The sequence below is a fragment of the Leishmania mexicana genome, chromosome 3 (assembly GCF_000234665.1).
Source record: "Leishmania mexicana MHOM/GT/2001/U1103 complete genome, chromosome 3".
Classification (NCBI taxonomy): Eukaryota; Euglenozoa; class Kinetoplastea; order Trypanosomatida; family Trypanosomatidae; genus Leishmania; species Leishmania mexicana.
In genome coordinates, this window is record NC_018307.1 from 185,422 (window position 1) to 208,163 (window position 22,742).

The 22,742-nt window shown below is 65.1% G+C and overlaps 6 protein-coding genes across 6 annotated transcripts; all 6 read left to right on the forward strand.

The window, feature by feature from the left end:
• Window positions 1-609: 609 nt before the first annotated feature.
• On the forward strand, window positions 610-6,750 carry LMXM_03_0530 (conserved hypothetical protein; the record flags this gene model as incomplete). Its single annotated transcript, XM_003871672.1, has 1 exon — window positions 610-6,750. The coding sequence occupies one exon, from the start codon at window positions 610-612 to the stop codon at window positions 6,748-6,750; it is 6,141 nt and encodes a 2,046-aa protein (XP_003871721.1).
• A 1,324-nt stretch (window positions 6,751-8,074) lies between these two features.
• LMXM_03_0540 (putative 26S protease regulatory subunit) lies at window positions 8,075-9,265 on the forward strand (the record flags this gene model as incomplete). The annotated part of the gene is made up of 1 exon (XM_003871673.1): window positions 8,075-9,265. One exon carries the CDS (start codon window positions 8,075-8,077, stop codon window positions 9,263-9,265), a length of 1,191 nt encoding a protein of 396 aa, XP_003871722.1.
• Window positions 9,266-10,648: 1,383 nt separating this feature from the next.
• Window positions 10,649-14,650, forward strand: LMXM_03_0550 (conserved hypothetical protein; the record flags this gene model as incomplete). The annotated part of the gene is made up of 1 exon (XM_003871674.1): window positions 10,649-14,650. The coding sequence occupies one exon, from the start codon at window positions 10,649-10,651 to the stop codon at window positions 14,648-14,650; it is 4,002 nt and encodes a 1,333-aa protein (XP_003871723.1).
• Window positions 14,651-16,317: 1,667 nt separating this feature from the next.
• On the forward strand, window positions 16,318-18,363 carry LMXM_03_0560 (hypothetical protein; the record flags this gene model as incomplete). The annotated part of the gene is made up of 1 exon (XM_003871675.1): window positions 16,318-18,363. The coding sequence occupies one exon, from the start codon at window positions 16,318-16,320 to the stop codon at window positions 18,361-18,363; it is 2,046 nt and encodes a 681-aa protein (XP_003871724.1).
• A 2,373-nt stretch (window positions 18,364-20,736) lies between these two features.
• LMXM_03_0570 (putative quinone oxidoreductase) lies at window positions 20,737-21,735 on the forward strand (the record flags this gene model as incomplete). Its single annotated transcript, XM_003871676.1, has 1 exon — window positions 20,737-21,735. The coding sequence occupies one exon, from the start codon at window positions 20,737-20,739 to the stop codon at window positions 21,733-21,735; it is 999 nt and encodes a 332-aa protein (XP_003871725.1).
• A 412-nt stretch (window positions 21,736-22,147) lies between these two features.
• On the forward strand, window positions 22,148-22,684 carry LMXM_03_0580 (conserved hypothetical protein; the record flags this gene model as incomplete). Its single annotated transcript, XM_003871677.1, has 1 exon — window positions 22,148-22,684. The coding sequence occupies one exon, from the start codon at window positions 22,148-22,150 to the stop codon at window positions 22,682-22,684; it is 537 nt and encodes a 178-aa protein (XP_003871726.1).
• Window positions 22,685-22,742: the final 58 nt, after the last annotated feature.

Below are 22,742 nucleotides of genomic sequence, written 5' to 3' on the forward strand. Positions count from 1 at the left end.
GCCGTACCGCCACGGGCGATAAACCCATCGTCTCTCCGCCGTGCATCGATTCCCGTGTCAATCTGGGTCTGGGCGTCCCTCGAGGCACCTCCACCCACGCATTGGGGCACGGATGAGGAGGGTGCATGCAGAGAGCACAGAGACGCACACGCACACACACACACACGCACCTCCCACCTACCCGCGCATATCCCGCATACACCCGCGCTCTAAAATTCCGTCTGCTCACGACGACAACTGCATAATCGGTAGAGACTGTGATTTTTTCATCCCTCATACACCATGCCNTCTCGAGGTCTGCTTCAACGTGGAACCTTGGCAGCCACTGCGGTTCGGTGGGTCTCCTCTCCCTCGTCCTCGTCCTCGGCGGCGCGCCGATCGCCCAGGGACACCAGCGCAACCACATCGCGGCAGCCCACGCACAACTTCGGTCCTCCGTCTTCAGCTGCGAATTGCGAAGCCGATGCCGGCAAGGGTGCAACGGTGCCAAGCCCTGCTGCACATGCGGCTGCAGAAAAGGATGTGGATGAGGTGGAGCGTCTCCTCACCATCACTGCAACGCGCCCTGCACCTGCTAGCCCGGCACCATCTACGCGGACGCCCACCCCCATGCTCGCGTCGTCGCTGCTGTCCATTACCGGCGCCACCACCGCGGCACCGGACACGATCGTGGACCCAGGCGCAGCACTGCACTTCAAGGCCCTCCACGAAGCGGAGGTGAGCACACGCGGCAGGGATAGGCCGACGCACGTGCAGCTGGAGCGGATCGACCGGCGCCGCAGCAAGCCAAGTCTGTCCGAAGCCGAGTTTGGTGTGGGTATCACGGAACGGCTGTTGCCGGAGTTGCCGCGTCTGCCAGCGTTGCATGAGGTGCACTACGGCGACGCTGTGGTGCGGGAGCTGGACCGCAGCACGTACTTTGCGCGGAAGCAGGGCAACAGTACGAGTGCGACCACGCCATCGATGAACGCTGGTGCCAGCCACCCCTCGACAGACTCGGCGGCCGCATCCGGCGACGCTGCCGTGGTCGTCATCAACGGCGAGGCGTGTGTGGAGATTAGCCTGGACGAGGACTTGAGTGAGGCGAGCTTTGCGGCTTTTGATGCCGAGGCTGGCAACCCAGTACCGACACCGTCCAACGCCACTGCCCCTGCTCGCACTGTTTCCGCTGCCGCTTCAGTGCCTGCCAGCTCGACCGCAGGAGAAGGACAAAACGAGGCGGCCGATGGCGATGCCAGCGATGCTCCGGCGTCTGGTGACGGCAACGCTGGCGACAGCGACGCGGAGGAGGACGGTCTCTCGCTGCAGCTCAACTTTGGTGCAGAGCGGCCGTGGTTTGTGCCGGCCTCCGGGGTCGTGCAGCTGCACCCGCTGTCGCCGCAAGACTGCGCGCTGCTGCTGCGGTTCGTGCTGCGTCTACGTCAGCAGACCGAAGTCGACCTTGTGCCGTCGCTGCGCCGCGCGTTGATTGCTGCCGAGCAGCAGACAGCAGAGACGGAGGTGGGCGGTGAGGGCTACGCGGGGGGAGGTGACCCTTCTGTAGTGTCGGAGCCGCCACGCGCGTCGCCGTCACTCGAGCCTGCCGCAAGCAGTCGTGGCCGCCGCCCCCACCTGACCTTGGCCGATGTAGTTCGCTACCTGGACACCGCGCCGCTGCCGGTGACCGCCTTTACGGAGTCGCTCCCGGCCAACCACGCGAGCCCCTGCACGTCCAGCTCCGGCCCCGACTCCGCATCCCCGGCCTTCGTGTTTCACATGTACCTCGAGAACATCTCCTCGCAGAACGCCATCGGGCACCTGGCTGGTCTCTTCGGCATTCCTCAGCGCTCCTTCCAGATGCACACCGCCGCGAGCAAGATGTCGTGCAGCACGGTGATGTGCGCCATCGCCGCGAACCGCGTGCGGCGTGAGCACCTGCTGCTGCTCAACACCATGCGGCACCCGGGATTCGTCCTGCGCGTGAGCGACATTCACGAAGTACGCGAGGATGAGCGCGGCCCCGCTGGCGGCCCGGACGCGTCGTCGCCGTCGCCGACGTCGCAGCGCCTGTTTCGCGAGCTCGCCCGCTGGCAGCCCCTGTACCACACCGAAGTGCTTCTGCGGCGTGTGTGCAGTGCTGCGAGCGGCAGCGGCGTGTCGACCCGGCAGCAGCTTGAGCACCGCCTGCGCGCGGTGCAGACGGTCGGCGCCATCTGCTTCTGTGCAAACCGCGAGGCGTCTCTGGCGCGTGCCGCGACGGACGTGCTGCACAACTTTTTCCGCTCTGCACTGCTGAACGCGCTGCAGCGCCGCAAGGCGCCGGTGCCGCTGACCCGCTTCCTGAGGCGACCCAACTTGGCGACAGCGCAGCACGCGCATCACGTGAGCACCGATGTGACCGTTCGGCAGGTGCTGAAGGCCTTTATCCAATGCAACGGTGACTGGCATGCAACGGTGGTGCGCACGCCATATGTGTGGCGTCGCCGCTGGATCAACGCGCTGCGCGGGCTTGTCTGGAACACTATGGCGAGCCAGCGCATCCGCAAAGCAGGGCGGGAGGTCTGCCTCGGTGATGTCGTGCTGAAGCCAGAGTACCGCGATGACGTGCATCGGCGCGGCATCATGACAGTGAAAGCAGAGCACGTGATGGTCGTGACGACGTCTGCAGAAGCGCAGGCGGCGTGCATGGAAGACATCTTCATCCCTTTCCTCCGCGGTCGCTACCCAGAGCATCTCTTCGCCGACGAGTCCACCGGGCATCCGATCATGACGCGCACGAACATGCTGGCCCTGCTGCGGGCGATGCACGCACCGCAGCTGCTTCTCGGCTTCACCGACGAGGTGCGGCTGCTGCTAGACGTCAGAGCCGACGTCTCACCGCTGCTTTTCCGCCGCCTGCTCGTGCGGCCGCTGGAGCTGGAGTTCGCCATCTTGGAAGACAAGCCTCCCATGCGCGCACTGCACTTCGACGCGGCACGGCTGCTCACGAATGACCGCTGGCTGGCCGCCGATGGCGCGCAGCAGCAGCAGCCGTCCTCGGGAGCAGGACTCCACGACGACAGCGGCAGCAGCGGCAACGCTCCGCGCCAAACAGCGCTGCAGCTGACCCGCGCGAGTCATCTTCTACCACCAAGCGTCGTGCTGGAGCGCACAACCCTCGGCGCTCGCCTCGCCTCCGGCATCCTCTCCGAGGAGTTCTTCAGCGTTCCCTCGCCAGACGACTACGTCGTGCTCGGCCACGCCCACCGCCGCCTCGACGGAGATCTGGTCCAAGCAGCCCCGCACTGTGACACCGCCGTCGTGGGCGATCGCGTGTACTCGGTGTATATCCGGGCTGTGGTGGAGCACAACCTCGCCGGTCTGTCGAACATGCTGCGCGAGTACTTTGTGCTCTCCGGCATAGAGACGGAGGCGGACAGCTCGCTGCAGCACAAGGTGCACCGCATGCGGCGCGAGCTTGATCCAGAGACACAGCTACTGACGGCGCCGGTGTACTGCTCGACCTGCTACAACCGAGACCACGACACACAGGAGCAGTGTGCTGAGTACCAGTACAAGCGCCATCGACGCGGTGCGCAGCTCGATATGGCCGCCGCCGCTCTCCAGCTAGAGGAAGATGCGCCTATTAAGGGGGTGGAGCGAGGAGGAGGTGCGGCGCTGCCTCCGGCGGGGATGCTGGAGGCGAAGAGGCATGGCGGCTCTGGGAGAGTTGAGGCCTCGGTGACTGGTCCGACCCCTTCGATGCCGTCTGCGGCGTCGACGGCCGCCACAGCGATGGTGTCTGCGCGCACGGTGTGCATGCGCTGGCGGCTGAGGCGCCGCCATGACGAGCAGCGCTGGGGCGTACGTTTGACGAAATCGCTTCACCTCGTCGGCATCGAAGATGCGTCACTCCTGCGAGAGGCCGCAGTGTGGTGTAGCGCGACCCGCGAGGCCTGTGACGCTGTGAACAGCGCATCGACAACGGCAGTGGCCATGCCGGCCGAAGCCGAGGTTTGCCCGTGGCCATCCTCGTGGATCTCCCAGAGTGCCCCGATGGACGAGCAGGCTCCGCCGTCGTCGTCGTCGTCAACGCTGCCCATCCTTCAGTTCCTGCGGGCCGCACTTCGTGGCAGCGTCGACACAGACACAGACACAGCCCCTCAGCAGCTGGCCGCGCTTACTGAACTTCTTGCGCAGTCTCCGCTGGTGCGCCTGCAACCGGCTGCACTAGCAGTGGCGCTCCCGCCTTCAGCTGCGACGCCGCCGGCGGCGTCGCAGCTGAAGGCGTGCAAGTGGCGCTTGGCGAAGGTGAACGCGAAGTCGGTTGCCACCCAGCGCGACGTGGCCGCCGCCCTGCTCACCGAAGCTGCCAAGTCCCGCGAGGTGTGGCTCACCTTCGAAGTACCGATAGGCGCCACCGCCGAGAACAGCAGCGCTGACGTGTCGCCGCGCGCGAAGTCTGATCCCAGTGACAGCATGGGTGCGCCTACGAAGCGCGACGACGCCGGCTCGACTGCTTCGCGAGGTGTCGTCCCGCAGAGCACCGCTGCGATGCCACCGCAGCGGCGGCACGAAGCAGAAGCAGCGATGCGGCGTGCCTTGAGCGAGGTCAGCCCCGACACACGGCGGTGGGTGCAGGACTTGCCGTACCGAGTCACCGTCGTCCTCAAGAAGCACCGTCGCCAGGTGCAGGCGCACCGCTCCTGGGGGCTGCAGCTCGACGGCACGGACATGACGCTCGTGAACTTCGCGAATCTAATGTGGCGGTTTATGACTAACTCGGACACACACGACACGCAGGGGCATGGCGGTGGACGTTGCACCGTTGCCTCCATCGCCCCTGGCGAAGCGTTCCCCCGCCTTAACAGCAGCAGCAGCGGCGAGGGCGATCGCCCCCTTTACAGCACCTCGAAGCTGCTGAGCGACCTTGATCCAGCACTGATGCCCGTTGTGAACGACATGTACCATGTGGTGCGCATCCACAGCACGCCGGTGCGCCACAAGGCGGAAGCGGCGCGTGCGATGGCGGACTTTCAGGCATCGCTGGACGCGGCGTTGGCGTCCCCAGACGTCGTCGAGCCGCCTCGAGGCGGTGACCATCGCGGCACACATGCGAGCACGTCAGCATCAAGCGAGGAGCACTTTCTCACCCTCACCCTAGAGCGCAAGGCCTCAAGCTACCGACTCTGCAGCTCGCCAGCCACGGGCCAGGGGCTACAGCCTGCAGCTGCTGCGCCCAGCGGCCGCAGCGACGCTCCTGTGTCGTCAGACGCGTCCCCGTCTGCTGCGCTGTCGCCCTCAGCCGCAGCAGCGGTGGTGGACACGGCCCTTCTGGCCGGCTTCGCAACAGAGCGCTGCCCGGTGCGGCCCATCACAGAGGCGCAGCTCTCGCGCAGCGTCGTCACGGTTGCCATCAACCGTCTGCTGCTCACGAGCGCGACAGTGGACAAGTGGGGGCTGCGGCTGCAGCAGGGCACGCGGCGGCTGAAGGCGATACAGCAGAACCAGTACTTCAGCTTCCACGTCTTCGCGGGCAAGAAGTCGCAGGCGACCCGCATCGCCGACACCCTGCGCACCATTCCGGCCTCCAACGCCGCGGCGGGGGCGGCAACACGGGGAGAGGCGTCGACCTCGGCGGCAAGGCGCGCCCATCACCTCTATTACGTGGAGGGCGTTAACCGCACCGCGGTTCGCTCGCACGCAGAGCTGCGGCAAGCGCTGCTAACGGCTGCCCAGCCGGCGCAGCAGCAGCAGCAGGAGTCGGGGCGTGGCCTGACGCCGATGCCAGCCCTCCCTCCCGAGTCCGTGACGCTAAGCGTCCGCCAGTTCCCGCTGCTGCGCCTTTCAGCAACCGTCCGTCGCGGCGGCGTAGGTGAAGAGAGCGCGCTCGGCCCCGTGGGTCTCCAGGTGGACAAGCGCATGCAAGTAGTCGCCGTGTTCGCGGACAGCGCCATGGCCCGCGCTCTCGACGAGGCCGCAGGACCCATCTGCTCTCTTCGGCGGCTTATCCGCGACCGCAGCGACGCTAGTGGTGTCCCGGACAGCACACCAGAGGCGGGCTCGGAGGCGGCGTGGGACGTTGTTCGAGATCCGCAGCTGCGGCAGTCGCTGGCGCGGGTGGTGGCCACCACCTCAGTGCCCTCCACCAGCTCTGCTGGCGGCGGCACCGACGCGACGCGCACGGCGGGGACGGTCACGGCAAGGGGGAAGAGGCCGGTGCGGCGCCAATGGAACTACGGCATGGATGAAGACAACGAAGAGGACAGCGGCGGTGGAAAGGATGCCCCTGATGCTCGCGTGACGGCCGCAACGGCCGGCACGTCGCCCAGCGCGCCAGCGGCGCAGGTCCCAGTGCCGTCCCTGCCGCTAGTGGAGGAAGAGTCGGGTGTCCGCACCGCTCTGCGCGACCTTGCCGCGGTGGCGGCATATATACAGCAGCAGCTCTGCAAGTGCACGATGGTGGACGGTGTGCACATGCTTCAAGCGTCGATGCTGCAGGAGTTCGCGTTGGCGCAGCTCGCCAAGTTCGGCGAAAATCACGGGTCAACATCAGACAGCGCGCCATCCTCCGAGGCCGCGGTGGCGGCGGCGGTGACGCTGGCAGCGGTACGGACAGAGCTGGCGCAGCTGCATCAGCGTATCGCCGCAGTGGACCACGAAGTTCGCTGGGAGGTTGTGTACGCCGTGGAGTCGAACCGGCCTCTGCGCACGCCGGCGGACTTGGCGGCTGCCTTCGCCCCCGGCGTTGCCGAAGAGACCATCATCCTTCAGCAGTTGATGGAGGACTGACACGCCCGCCACAGGTGGCGGGAGAAAAGTCGGTGGGGGTTGACGAGGGGACAAGAGAGGGCGAGAGATGGTGGGCGGGCCGGCAGTGATGTACGCCTGAGACGACGAGGACGGAGAGTGTGGGGGAGATGTGCTGCCACGGCGCCACCCATCCACGCCCTTGTCTTGGCCTGCTATTGCTTCTTGTCACAGTGATGATGCGCCCTACTCGGTGGCCGAGGGCGCGTGTGCGTGCTGCAGCATGACTAAGCGGAGCAGGCGCACACGTCGGATAAAAGACCAAAGAAAGCGAAGCAGGAGCACAGAGATGAAAGCGGAGACCGGTTTGGGGGGGGGAAGGGGAGCAAGATGTGTCGAGAGCAGCAACACCCCGCGGGGAGGGGGTGCGGAGGACGGCGCAGACACAGCGGTGGCGGTGTACAGATGCGTGATCGATGCTCAGCCACGGGCGCACACACACCACCACCACCACCACCCTGTCTCTCGCCTCTTGCGCAGCTTCGCATGGAACATGGGGAGCGCCAGTGGCCCAAGTCATCACCGCCGCCGCCTTGAGCGAGGGATGTGCGAGGTGAGGTGAAGGCCACCGTTGAGCTCAAGCGCGCGTTGCTGCACACTGACGCACAGAGAGCGATGTGTGTCTCCCACCACCTCTTCCCCTCCATCGTCCCTATTCCCGACTCCCTCCCTCACGTACCTACGTATGCTCCTGCGGGCTCCACCTGCACGCTATCCACGCGCACACGCCCGCGCGCTTCTCTTCTCGCTGGAGAAAACAGCGAAGCGTCACAGAGTGGCCCACCCACCCACCCAGCTCTCCTCACACCGCGCCACAAACCGCACGCAACAGTCCCCCCCCCCCACCCCACCTCCCCCTCCCCTCTCTGGCTACCAAAACGTGCGCACGTGTAGGTGCACACCGGCACATCTTCATCCTCTCCTTGTACGTCACCTGTCACCCCTCCCGTTGCGTGTGTGCGCGTGGTTGACGCGCACTTGTCGATACACCCCCTCACAGGCGTGTCCCAAGCACGTCGACGGCGAGACACGTACCGCGGCATACATAGACAGACCCCCACGTGTGCGTAGCCCTTCCGACCCGCGACCCGGCAAGCGGTGCTGCTCACGGATTCAGAGGTGCCTCTCCCCGTCAAGGGTTTCTCTGTTATCACCTGTGCCCGTCCTGTGAGGTATACACCGAGGGCGGCATTCATTGTTCTTGGCTTCCTGCGGTCCTCCAGTGCTTTTCCTCTTCTGTCCCCACTCCGTCCCCGCACACCCGACCTCGCCCGCCTCCCCCCTCCCCTGTGCCGGCAGACACACAATGCAGAGCAACGCCCCCTTCGACCCGGAGCGCGAGGCGCTGCGCAACGAAGCCATCAAGAAGACCGTGGAGCGCAACGTCACGCAGGCTCGCTTGAAGAAGGTGAACGACGACGTCAAGCTCCAGCAGCGGGAGCTGGACAAGGTGGAGGATCAAGTCAACGCCCTCCTCAGCATTGGCCATTACGTGGGGGAGGTGCTCAAGCGCGTTGATGAGGAGCGCTTCATCGTGAAGAGCATCAGCGGTGCGCGCCACCTCGTCGGCTACCGCAAGAGCATCAAGCCGGAGAAGCTCAAGTTCGGCGCTCGTGTCGCGCTAGAAATTACCACCTTCACGATCGTGAAGGTGCTGCCGCGCGAGGTGGACCCGCAGGTGTACAGCATGCAGTACATGTCCAGTGACAAGGACGTGTCCTTCCAAGACATTGGTGGGCTGCAGCCGCAGATGCGTCAGATGCGTGAGGTGATCGAGCTGCCCCTGACGAACCCGGAGCTGTTCATGCGCGTCGGCATCGCGCCGCCGAAGGGCGTGCTGCTGTACGGGCCCCCCGGCACCGGCAAGACGCTGCTGGCGAAGGCCATCGCCGCCAACGTGGATGCCGCGTTCCTCAAGATCGTCGCCTCCTCTATTGTGGACAAGTACATTGGCGAGTCCGCCCGCGTCATCCGCGAGATGTTCGCCTACGCGCGTGAGCATGAGCCGTGCATCATCTTCATCGATGAGGTGGATGCCATTGGCAGCAAGCGCATCGAGGGCTCGTCCTCCGATCGCGAAATACAGCGCACGCTTATGGAGCTGCTCAACCAGATGGACGGCTTTGACAAGCTAGGCAAGGTGAAGGTGATCATGGCGACGAACCGCCCCGACACGCTCGATGCGGCGCTGATGCGGCCCGGCCGCCTCGACCGCAAGATTGAGATCCCGTTGCCGAACGAGTCGGGGCGACTCGACATTCTCCGCATCCACTCGGCGAAGATAACGAAAAAGGGCGACATCGACTTCGAGAGCGTCGTGAAGCTGTCGGAGGGCTTCAACGGTGCCGATCTGCGCAACGTGTGCACGGAGGCCGGCATGTTCGCCATCCGCGCCGGCCGCGACTACGTCGAGAACAACGACTTCAACAAGGCCGTCCGCAAGGTGGCTGACATGAAGCGGCTGGAGGGGACGGCGCACCAGTACTCGGACCAGTAGGAAAGGGATTGACGACGATGATGTGGCGACGGCGACAGGACGGGGGGGGGCCTCTCTGTCCGGTCTTTGTGTGGCCGTGTGCGCGGCTGTCGTTCCCGTCATGGCGCCGCCACGCTCCTCCTCCCTCTCCGTGATGATAGTTATTTCCTGGACCATGGATGATGGTATGGTGGCCGTTGGTGTTGTCCGACCCCTTTGCTTGATGCTGTGGGCGGTTCATGTGTGCGCATGTTCGCGTGTTGGTGTCGGTGTAGTCGTACGTGTGAGGGTGGTGGCCGGCCACTCGGAACAGGGGGAGGAGGGGGCACGCGTGGCATGCCTCTCGCTCTCTCCTAACAGAGACATCAACGGCGGACACGCACCATCCCCCACCCCTCCCGGTCTCTCTCGGAGGAGGTCGGCGCTCGCATGAGCGGCTGACGAGGGGTGTGGTGTGTTTTTTTCGGGAGAAGGGGGGAGACAGTGCAGGCGCACGCATGCACACGCCGTGGCGATGGGAAGAAGAGGGTTGACGGCGGCCACGGCTGCGCGAGAGCCGAAGTGACGGTGCGGCAGGGCTGGTGGTATCCTCGCGTGTCGTCTGTACAGGAAAAGGCGTGCAACGAGGCCATCACAGCCACGGCCTCACATGCGCACGCTTTTCTATGTATGTGTGTCTCGCCTCCTCCGCAGAACCCCCAGTGTATCCCCCCAGCACACACGCGCACACACATGCACACACACACACACACGAGCCATCCCCTTCGCCGCGCGTGACAGTACACCCACCCACCCACCCCGCTTCCTGCACTGTCGTCCGTTCATGTGTCTCTCTATCTCCAAGTACGCTGTACACGCCCGTCTGCACCTGTACGCTACCGTGACTTGCTCTCGTCCCCTCCCTCCACCTCTCTGGGTCGGTGTGGCGTTGCAGGGAGAAGCAGCCGATCCGTGCTGACTGCGCTCGCGTGCACGTGCGCGTGTGGGGGGTTTATGTATGTGTGGCGCTCCGCCGCCCCCCCCCGTCTCTCCGCATGCACGCGCTCAAGCAGATGAACTAGAGAGAAAACGGAACGCGCCACAGCGGCAGGCCACCGCACATCGAGTGATTCACCACCACCACCCTCCGCGTGCGGAGGGTGGTGGGTGGGGGGGGGGACACGAGGCCGCACACGCACGTACCCGCGAGCCCCCATCCCACTGTCTTGTAGCACCGCAAATTTCTGCTCGCTCCTTCTCCACGCCCTCCCTTCTCCACCCCCTCCGCACCCCAACACCGCGATGAAGAGAGGCATGATAGCGACTGTGGCTGCCGAGGCAGCCTACGCCACGTGCAGCACGGCGCTGTGCTCCTCATCCACGCTCGAAGGAGAGTGTATAAACCAACTCTCGGGCAGTCATCCTATGAACAGGACGACGCCCGCGTCTACATCCGATGGATCAGCGTCCACCGCCTCATCCTCCGACAGTGCTGCTCTCGCTGAGCACACCAGCACGTCCCTCAGTGTCCGCGGTTTATGTCGCGGGGACTCTCTCGGAGCGAGATGGATGCAGCGCCTTCGGCGCGCACTGCGGCTCACAAGGCGCGCATCCGTGTGTGTCCTGTATCTCCTGTTGCCGCTCCTGCTATACGACCCAACGCGACCATCATCGCAGCGGCTGCCGCCAGCACGTCCCCCCATCACCGCCGCCACCGCCTCCTCCTATGCACCGTTTCGTTTTGTGCGTGCAGTGGAGTACGACCTCACGTTGGCCTTCCACACGAACGACTACGTCGATGGCGTGTGCGTGCTGAGCGCGACGGCAGCACCGACATCTTTGCCAGCGCAACCCCCCTCTACTCGTGGCAACGCGCTGAGAGAGGCGGCGGTGCCCCCGACATCCTCGACGGCCCACGCGGCGACCATCGACCTCTCTGCCTGTCCGTACTACCCGCTGTGGTCGCTCCTGGCTGGGGGTAACGTGGATGCCACGGCGGCGAGTCGTGCTGGTGTTCGAGGCGGTGTGGACAGCTCCACGAGACCCCTCGAGAGGCAAGGCAGAGCGGCAGTGACGGAGGGGGAGACGCGCCGGGGTATCCCAACGGCCACCTCAGCGGCGGCGGCGCCGTCTGCAGCGAGCGCCGCGTACGTGGTGCCCGGCGACCTCACCAACGCACTTTCGGGCTCGCGCAACGCGCTCACCTACTACTACCAAGTGCTGAACACCGACGACTTTTTCTTCATGCTGCAGGGCTGCACCATCCAAACCACCGTCGACGGAGCCGTGCCGCCGTCCTACGCCTACAACTCCTTCCACCGATACGTTGATGCCTATGCGTTGAACGTCTCCGCCACGGGCGCGGATGGCCGCCTTCGTGGCGGCGCTGAGGGGGACGGCGATGGGGCGTACCCGAACATCACGCTGCGGTCGGCGTTCTTCTTCTGGAATCAACCGCGGCTCCACTGCGCGTACAACGCCCCGTCGCTGATGTCGATGATGATGGATCTTGCGAACCAACGCCACCACCACCAGCGGCAGGAGGAGGAGCAGGAGCAGGAGCAGCAGCCACGCCGTGGGCTCTTGAAGAACGACGCAGTCTTGGCAAAGGCCAGCGCACAGCCGACAGATGGCGGCGAGGCGGCTGCTGGCCGGTCCGCGGCCTCCTCGACTGGGCCTCTTTATCCGTCCTGCGCCACAAGCATGCCCCCGCCGAAGAACATCCTACCGTCTGGCGGCCCGAGCACAACCCTCACGGTGAACTACATGCAACTCGGCAGCTCCGTCGTCGTGAAGATCTTCAGCTTCGATGTGTGGTATCAGCTGACAGGCACACCGACTCCAGCGACTCTCTCGACGGCACGTGCCACGCCCACCGCAGCGCCCGAGTCGGCCACGTACTCGGCAGTCTTCTCCAGCGACCCGAGCACCAGAAGCGGCGATTCTAGCACTGGTGCGTCCACCAAGAACCTGGCCGCTGGGCAGTCGTTCAAGCTACCGGCAGACCCCGAGAAGGTGTGCACGGCGCCGGCGCTCTACACCATCTCCCTCAACCCGCTGCTTGCGCGGGCCTCTTCCTGGAGCCTCGGCAGCTCCACGGACTGGCTACAGTCCTCCGTGGTGGTCACCCACGACTACCCGGCCGCTCGCGTGGTCGCGGTCGTCGCGCAGTGCTCTGGTGTGCCACTTTCCTTCTCAGTGAAGGTGAACTTCCTGAACCCTGGCAACTACCCCGGCAGCGGCCAGCACTACGCCACCTTCATCATGCACCTGTTCTTCTTGGTGTGCTACGCCCTCCTTCTCATCGTGCTCCTCGTAATGATTGTCCCGTACAGCAAGTGGCGGGGGCGGCGCCGTCGTGGTGGCGGTGCTGAGAGCAGCAGTAGCAGCCCAGGTCGTGCACGCGCACCAGACAAGAAGAGGCGGGCGAGCACGGGATCTGCCCAGCGCAGTGCTGACAAGAACAGAGGCGGTAGCATGCGCGGGCGGCGGAGCGGCAGCGCCGCGGCGGGCGGGGACGGGGGCGGCGGCCACCGCCAAGACGACGACGGTGGCGAAGAAATGCGCGGGATGAGCACCCCAAACCGTAAGACGACGAAATATGCGGCCGCCGCCGCCGCGGCGTCATCGGGGCCCGAGAGTATATCCGTGGCGGGGACGGGCAAGGCCCAGGCGCAGCGCGGCGCAACTGAAAGTGACCAGGGCAACGCCGAAGACGAGCCTCTTCATAGGGAGGAGGGCGAAAGCGGTAGACGGCAACGCCGCGGCGGTGCCGGGCAGCAGCGGCAGCGGCAGCGGCAGGGCCAGCGGGTTGTGGAGAGACGCCATGGCGGCAGCGAAGGCAGCGACTCCCTGCCAGATTCCTTTTCCTTACATTCGCCGCATCCAAGCACCCACCACACGCCGGCGTCCGGCATCGACGACGATAATGTCATCAGCTATGGCAGCAGCGATGCAGCAAGCGAGGCGCAGGCGAGGCGCGGCGCCAGCGGGCGTGGCCGTGCGCAGAGCAGTCGACGCGGCTGCCCCTCCACCTCATCTTCATTAGCGCGCACCCCCTCCACGCTCTCCTTCACCACCAGCGGCGGCGACAACTCGGATTTCACCACCACCACGGGCACCACGAGCGACGAGGACAGCCGCGCCGCCCGCCGACGGCGACGCCAGAAGGAGCAGCGACGCGCGAAGAGGGAGAGACAGAGGCAGAGGAGGCAGCGATCCCGTCCACGCCGTCATGTCTCGGCCACCTCGACCGCTCGCCGCTACGTCGCCAACGACCTGGACGACGACCGGAGAGGCTCGAGCACGGGCCCCGTCAGCGCCTTCGCTTCGCCACTGTGGTGGCATTTTCGGGCGGCGGGCATAAGCAACGCCGTTGGCCACCACCTCCTTGACCCGGTGCGGCTGTGGTGGGCCGAGAGCCACATCCTCGTCATGTACGCACCGCTCCAGTGGCTTGTCCTCGTCCTTCTCGTGCTCAGGTGCCTGCTGAGCGTCCTCTTCGCCGCGAAGTTCGCTCTACTCTCTCGGGGGGCGCGCAGCGACTCCTTGATGGACAAGAGCCTTCCACTCGTGTGCAGTATCTTCGAAGTCGCGACGGACACGCTGCTGATCCCGATGGAGATGCTGGTGGCGATGGGGTGGGGCATAGCTTTCACGGCGCCACTGCCCACGAACCACATCGTTCTCGTTGTCATCGCCACGCTCACGATGTTCACGGCGTTTGTGTTCAGCGCCGCGTGCGCGAAGGATGGCCGGAGCATGGTGCTGACCGCGAATCCGTACGCGAGGCGCATCAACGGCAACCTGTGCAACACGGTCGCATACACCCGCACCGCTTTCGAGATGGCCTGCCGCGTCCACAACGTGCTTCGCATGTTCCTCCTGTCGCTGTGGCTGTCGAAGACGGTGGTGCCGGCCGATGCAGTGGCTGTGCAGCGGCAGCGCCGACTGAGTCACAGGCAGCTGCAAGGCGCGCAAAGCGAGTGTCGAGAAGAACACGGAATGGCCGACCCTGGCGATAGCAGCAGTGATGGGGGGTCGTGCAGGCCAGATCCTCATCCCCGCACCTCGTCTGGGTTCTCGCCCTCGCCATCTGGCCAGTGCGACGCTTCGTCCCTTGTGACCACCTTTGCCGCCACCGACACAACAACGCCGTCGTCGGCCCCGATCGCCCTCCGGCCGCCGCCGCGCCTCGGCTACCCTGGCGTGTCCCTGTCGGCGATGGAGGTGTATCTGCGCTACCGTGGCATGTGGGCGCCCTTCGCGATGCTGCTGGTGTGGGCGGTTCTTCTGCTGGTCTTCGCCTTCACCTTCTACGAGCCGGAGGACTACTACATGGTGGTGGCACTTCGCGAGCTGCAGATTGTCTATCTCCTCGGCTTTATCATCCTCTTTCTACGAACATCATCCCCGCTCTACTGCTAAGGAGGATACCGATTCACGCCGGTGCTACGCACCGCAAATCGAAGCGAGAGGGGAGGGGGACATCCCCACACGTCGTGGTGGTGCATCCCTGCTGCCGCTGCTGCTGTTGCATGGCCGCCCGCCCGCCCGTCCGCCCTTTGGATTATACCGCTCACCGTCTGTGATGGTTCGTGTAGCTCAAATCGAGGGAAAGTGTGTGCGTGCGTGCGTGGTCGACAAGACAGGCAAAGTGTAGTCGAGGGAGGGGGTAGGGGAGGGGAGAAGCGCGTGCCGGCGCGGCATGCGCGCTGCACACACACACACACGTGCACACACCTCCCCGAGGCCTGTGCCATCCCGCCCCCCCCCCCCCCTTCTTCGTTTTCCGCGACGTCCGCGGGCGTTCGGCGCAGCAGCGAATGGCGTCCAATGATGTGTTGGAGAGCACACATGGAGAAGAACAACACAAACAACGAAGTGCAGTGATGGAGGAGGAGGGGGAGGGGAGCTGCCGTGAGGCGATGGCCTCCGCGAGCCAGCGGGGCCCCCTCGCTCTCGGCGTCGCTCTCGAATCGAGAACGTGCCCCCCCCCGCTCCGCCTTCACTTGGACGCAGCGCCGAGCGAATATGGGCGATGTATGTGCGTGTGTCCTCTCTCTCTGTGTGTGTGTGTGTGGCTCTGTCGCCCACACCCATCATGCGAATGCGAGCAAGAGGGATTCCCACCCTTTCTCGCACGGACGCGCAATCACCGGAACACCCTCACCCCTTTCTTCTCTGCCTTCTTCCCTCCCTCTTCGCCTCTGACGGGTGTGTCGCACGGAACCGGTGCTCGCTCCTGACGCACCTGCACCTCGCCCCACCGCCACCATACGACCCACACACGTGTACATGTGTGTGTGTGTGTATATATATATATACATGCCTATGTACGCCTCTCTGCTGTGCACGGCATCCGTGGGTGTGGGTGTGTGTGCCCTGCAGCAGGTTTCTCGTGCGCCTCCTGGCTCGGCCTCGTGCTCGTCTTCTCCCACTGCATACTCTGCTTTTATTATTATTATTATTATTATTACTGGTGCGCGTGTGTGTCCAACGTCGCCATCAGACCTCGCTCGCCCCACATCTGCGTGCTTCGCCTCTTCTCACCATCTACGTTCCTCTGCTTCGCTATATATATATATATATCTCCTGCATCCGCATCGCTCAGCTCACCTCACTTTGGCGTGTTCTACGTGTAAGGCGTTCTTATCTTCCCTCCAGCTCTTGTGCGACGTCCCCCATCTGCGCCCTGCCGCCTGCTCCCCCCCCCCCCACCCCTGCGTGCGCTTGCGCCTTTCTCTCTCTTCCTCGTCCTTCATCCTTTGCCTATAACGACACCCCGTCCCGCCGCTGCCTCTGCGGCCCCACTCCTCTGCCTCCACGCCTCCCGACAGACACGCGCAGAGCGGCGGGGGGGGGGGGGGGCACGACCGCACCCTTTGCTCGTCCGGGGAGAAAGAGAGAGAGAGAGAGAGAACGACACGCACACACGCACACGCGCTCAACTTCTGCTCTTCCGAAACTCCACCGCCTTCGGCCTTTGTATTCTTCGTCTCTCGCTTCTCCGGGCCATGTCCAGCGACTTTGAGACCCTCTCGTGCAACCTGGAGAGCAGTGAACCTCGGCGGAGGTGCTGCCGCAGCAGCAGCATGAGCAGCACCATCGGGAGCGACTTTGACACCCTCGATGACCTTGTCGCCCACAACGATGCCCAGCTGCCGCGCCGGCTCGCCGCTCGCAACTCGGCTCCCGACGCGGGTGCTCGTCGTGCGCTGTCTGGTGACCACGCCGGTGCACACTCGGGTCGGCGTGAGTCGGCCTTGTACGGTTACCGCGCCTACGGTGTGACGGGCGAATTCGCAGCGACTTCGCCGGCTGCAGGCAGCGGGGGCGGTGGTAAGGTGCCCCTCTTCGCCAAAGGGCCCACCACCTGCCGCCTCCCACCCACCACCGTTGCGCACAAACATCTCAAGACCATGGATAGCCTGGCCAACCTCGGCAGCGCTTTCACCCCCACGGTGGTGACCACGCGCGCCTCAGGGGCAACGGCGACACCGGGGCCCACGACCACCGCCGCCCATGACTCGGCGTTCCGTGGCAGGGAGCCGGCGTTACCGATCGAGCGACGGGTGACATGCCCGCCGGACTTCGGCTCTCTCACGTCTGTCACAAGCACCGCGACCATGACTGCCTCTGATACCACGTGTCGCACACACGACTCAGCTAACGATGACAGCTCTGAGGGCGATGGAGGAGCGGTGGAGGATCGGGCAGACCTCAAAGGCGGCCACACCGTGCAGTGCCGGCGGCTTGGGCACGACGCATCAGTAGCAGCCGTAGCCTCACGTACTCCGAAGCCTACCCCGCGCGCCCCGCCCCATCGCAATGCGCGAGACTTCGACGGCTTCTACAACACGGGCTTGTTGCTGGAGGAGGATGACGAAGACGACGATGCGGCTGAGAGTGAGCGGAGTCGCCGTCCCGCCCGCGCGGTCGACGGCGCTGCCGCACCACTTCCATCGGCGGCGCTCAACGCGAGTCTTTTCTACATGTACGGCCCAGCTGGACGTCGCGGCAGCAATGCATCTATCAGTTTTCGCCGCTCGCAGCCAGCCACTGCAACGCCAGATCCCCACACCGAAGGACACAGCAAGGGCCTCGCCTCACCGATGTCTGTCAACGCATCGACGGTCACCGCAGCGCGTTCTTGGTCCATTGCATCGCGACGCGAGGCAGCTGGCGAACAGCTGTGTCGGCTGGCTGTGGCGCTTCCCACCATGACGACGGTGCACTGGCTCTCGCTCGTCATCACTCTTCTCGTGCCAGTTAACCTGCTGTGCCTTGATGTAATGGCGCTGGGGTGGATACGGCGGCGCGTGGACGCAAGCTACGGCGGCGCATCTGTGTTGCCGTCATCTGACCGGTCCACCGCACCCACCTCATTGCGGGTGGTGATCTGTGGTGCTGCGGGGGTCTCCACCGGGGTAGCAGAAGCTCCGTCGTCGTGCGCGAACGACTCCGGATTCACGTTCAAAGTGGGCGCCACCACCTTCACCTCCACCCCCGGAGGCGGTGGAAGCGGGCGCAGCAGCAGCAGCAACACTGCTGGCGCCGGCAACCCACGAAGGATCGACGCGAAAACGTCATCGCTTTCGTCTACGCACACGGTGCCTGCCCTGTGCAGCGTCATCCTGTGGCTCCTGGCCCCCAACGGGCTTCTCTGCCGGCTTGTTATACACCGGCTCCGGCGACCCACTGACGAAGCAGTCGCCGACGACCATGAGCCGGTGGACGAGTCTGGGGTGGACCTGTCGCCATCCTTGGTGGGAGCAGCAGCAGCACCGAGCACCCCATCCCCAGGGCACCGAGCAGCTGCGGCAAGCACCGATGAGTATCACCACTTAAGAACGGAATGGCAAGTGTGCTGCGACGTCTATGAGCGTGTGCGTCAGCTGGCACCCCAGCTGGAGGTGATTGAACTCTTTATCCGGTACGCGTGCTTGTGGGTCATGCTGCACGCCCCCCTCCCGTGTGCAACGGTGGCGAGCGAGTGGACGGACGCGTGGCTGCTCAAGGCGCCGGCGCCTGAAGAAGGAAAGGCGATCGCGCCGAACGGCAGCCACTGGCGCGCCGCAAGCAACGCCACCGCCTCCGTATCGCCGCGTCGCGCTGCGGACGTCATGGTGGCTGCCTGAGGCGCGGCAGTGAGGGAGGCGATCACACATGGATGGGACATCCTCCTTCTCACGCATCCTCCGGTGCGAGGGAAGCGCACAGGACAGTCTCGGGGGCCACCGCACTCGTGCCTTCGCCGATGTTTACATTTGTTTGCTTGTTTGCTGCTGCTGTTTTCCCTCCCCCTCCCCCCCCCGCCGCCGCCGCCGCCGCGCACCCCCATGTTGGGGGCGTGTGTGTAGTGTACCTGTGGTGTGCCTGTGTGTTGATGCGTCATGTGCCTTCCTCCAATTTCTCTTGTCGTCTCGCCGCTGCTGTCGTTCGTCATTCCCAGCCTCGCCCTGCGTTATGTCTGTGTGTGAGTGTGTGTGTGTGTGTGCCCGTGTCGGTGTCGGAGGATTCCTCGTCGTGTTGGACCTCTCATGCGTCCCCCCCCCTCTCTCTCTCTCGTCCATGAGGCACACACACACACACACGCACGCATGCATGGACACAGGACAATATATATATATATATATCCATATCCATACCTCCGTTACGCCTACATTCGCCTCTTGCTCTCACTCACCCCAACCCAACCCCCTTCCTCTCTGGCTGCTGTGGCGGCTGCCTGATTCCTCCGTGTCTCCTGTGCGCGTGCACCTAAGCGCCGATTGTTTCTGGCGGTGGTGACGACGTAACACTCTGTCATCGAAACCAAGAATAAGCTGCCGTGGCCTTCAAGAGCCATCACCGATGGAAGCCCCATCGCCGTGTCGTGACCCTCGACTCTCTGTCCCCCTCTGTCTGCGTGCCTCTGTCCCCTTGGCAGCCGCCAGGCACGCCTTTCCTGCCTGGGCTCAGCGCCTGCGGACCCCTCGTCCACACACACACACACACACACACATATATAGCGAGAGAGCATAATGTCCACACCTCTCGCACCCCATCAAGAGCGGAGGGGGCAGTACACACATTCGACGGAGTGGTCGGTGTAGCGGCGCTGCTTCGCTGCATATCTCCCAATGCCACGCGTCGCGCTCGGGTCTGGGTGGGCTGTCCCACACTCACGGCCTGCGGACCCGATGGCGAGGGGGTCTCCCTCGACGAGCACACCCGCGTCTCCGTGCAGATTGCACCCGGGGACACCCTGGGGGACTTGGCACAGACGCTAAGGACGACGGCGCTGGCGCACCAGGCACATGTAAAGATGGTAGAGTGGAGAGAGGGGGGGCGTCGAGCGGTACCACCACCAAGAGGTGGGGCAGCGGGAGGGGCACATGGCACAACCAGGCTGTCTTTCTTCACGCAGCATGTGACGAGCATCGAGCAGGAGGCAGGCCAGCAGCCGCAGGCTCAGGTAGAGCAATGTCCGCGGCGGGCACAGAGTGCCTTCGAAGGTCGGGCTCAACGGGCTACCGCGCGAACCCCGAGGCTCTACATGCGACCAGGTGTGTTCTCGCCAGCGACCCGGCAGTGGATCACCCGGAACTCCGTGCCCCGAGGAGAGGGAAGGGGCGTGACGGTGGCGGTGAGGATCGACAGCACCCGTGGATCCGGCCCGTGCCTTTTTTTTGGGGGGGGCGAGCAGCTGGCCACCTGGACGCCGTATACATCCATCGGTGTCACTGTGTGACCACGGTCAGCAGACGGTGCAAGGGGCCCCGGTGTTTCTGCGACGACCCTCGATGGGGTGCGATGGCGGTGACGGACATGGAGCGGGCTGTGTCGACGCTTCCTCCAGGCGTCGGATGTCATGGGTGTCCCAGCGCATGGGCGCCGTTCGACCGTCCAGTGCGTACCCCGCTGTTTGCCGTCGTGGAACCGTGGCCTCCTGCAGGACACGAGGGCGGCCCGTCTGTCGACCTCGGTGACACGTGGGCGGGGGGCTTTTGGGAAGCCGCGCGGTCGCACCCCCGCGATGTGTGCTGCCGAGAGCGGTCCTTGTAACGGACGCGTCGTTGCTCGGGGGGCGGGGGAGGTGCCGGATCCCCCTCTCTCTAATCCACTCTGCTCTCTCACCAGCTCCTTCCCCCCCCCCTCCCGCCACCGTGCACACATGTGGGTGTGTGCGTGTGCCGACACGAGCGGGAGCAAGGAGAATGAAGTGGACCGGCACGGGTGCGGACGAGCGGAACGACGTCCATGACGTCACCTGCGCAGGCCTACCCACCAACACGCAGCGGGGTTGAAGCGACTCGGCGGCTTCGCCCTGTCCACCTGCGGTTCACGACCCACCCACAGTCACAAACACCCGTGCGTGCGTGCACTTGGCTGTTGGCACCCTTCACTCGCCCGCCGGCGCCTCTCTCCGTCTTCTCCGTATCTCTGCCGACGCGCGTCATCGCCGAGGAACTCAGCCATTCGTCACACGTACATACTCTCCCACGCACACGCACACACACACACACGCCATGGAGGTGATTGCCACGGCGCACGGCGGGCCTGAGGTGCTCGCGGTTCGTCCGTCCTCGCACACCCCCGACGCAACGCAGCTGGAGGAGGGTCAGGTGCTGGTGCGCAACGCCTACGCTGGCGTGAACTTCATCGACACCTACTTCCTTTGCGGCCTCTACAAGAAGCCGGCAATGCCGTACGTCGTGGGCGAGGAGGGCGCCGGCGCGGTCGTCAAGGTCGGCGCCGGCGTGCCGGAGTCGATGCTTGGAAAGCGTGTCGCCTATTTCGGTGGTGCCGGCTGCACCGGCAGCTACGCCGCCTTCACAGTGGCGCCAGCGTCTGCGCTGCGCGAAGTGCCGGATGGGGTGACGGACGCGGAGGCGGCGGCGGTGATGTGCCAAGGCCTGACGGCACACTATCTGGTGGACTCCAGTTACCCGTGTGGCCCGGGCTCGACGGTGGTGGTGCACGCTGCCGCCGGCGGGACGGGGCTTCTTGTGTGCCAGATGGCGAAGCTGCGCGGTGCGCGCGTGATCGGCATCTGCGGTGGTGCGGAGAAGGCGACGCTGGCGAGGTCGGTAGGCCGCGCGGACGTGGTGATCGACTACGTGGCGACGCCGGACTGGGCGCCGCTGGTGCGCGCGGCTGCGCCGCAGGGCGTCGACGCAGTGTACGACGGTGTGGGCCAGGCGACCTTTGCCGGCAGCCTCTCGGTGCTGCGGCCGCGCGGCTACATGATCACATTCGGCAACGCGAGCGGCGCGGTGCCGCCAGTTTCGCCATTGGAGCTGTCGCGCGCGGGCAGCGTGTACCTGCAGCGCCCGACGTTGGGCGACTTCATGCGCACCCCCGAGGAAGCGCAGCGCCGCACCTCCGAGGTGTTTGGGTGGGTGGCGTCGAAGCAGGTGCAGCTGACGATCGGTCGTGAGTACCCGTTGCATGAAGCGCCACAGGCGCTCACGGACCTGCAGTCGCGCAAGACAACGGGCAAGCTGCTCTTGACGTGCATGGACTGAGAAGAGGCGAGTGTGCTAGGTGTGCCTGTGTGTATGTGTGTGTGTGTGTGTCTGTGCATTCCATGAGATATCGTGCAGCTCCCTTTGTGCGCCACCGACAGCGTGTTCGCCGCACATGTAGCGGGGGTCCCGTTGTCCCTATTTTTAATGCGCTGTGCCCCGAGCGTCGGCTACGGTCCGCTCTCGTCGCACCCACGCAGGTACGCATCCTCCCCCCCCCCCGCTGGGTCCGCGCTCCGAACCTCGTCTCCGGCCCTGCATCACCCCTACTCCCCTACTTCCTCACGCGCACCTCTGGCGCAGCCTCGTCCCTCCCCCCCCCCCTTGCAGACCAAGGAAAGTGGCGGACTCCCCCCGTCCCCCCCCCCATCCCGGACCCATACACACCCCACAAGGCCCACGGTGAAGCAGCATGAAGCTTCTGAAGTTCGTGAACAGCGACGCCCCGCACACGCTCGCGGATGTGCAGCTGCGCAACCAACGACTTTGGTTCCCATGCAGGCACAGCAACGCGGCGGTGGCGGCGAAGAGCTGGACCCTCAATGCGGCCTCGCCCACATCCCTTTCCGGGGGCTACTGGCTGCTGGACGACGACAGCAACCCGATCTGCGAGATTACCGACGTGCTCCTCGCGCTCCCCGAGACGGCGGCCAACGCGCCCGGCAGCAGCGGCACCTTCCCCCCACGCGGGGTAACGGACAAGGACGTCGACGGCATCGACTTCCGCAGCAAGATGGGGCGGCAGATGGAGCGGGAGCGTGCGACTTACGGCGCCACTTCGAAGACCGCGACCAAGTCAGCACGGACGATGATGAACGCCGAAGAGGTGACGGAGAAAAAGCACGAGCGCATGAAGCGCGAGCGCGAGGCTGTGGCCGAGGCGATAGAGGACAACGACACGAGCGTGACGGAGCCGCGCAAGAAGGAGAGGAAGCAGTCGAAGAAGTAGCGACGGCGACCCACGGTGCACGCAGCCACGGTCCGGCATGCGGCGTGGAGTCGATGTG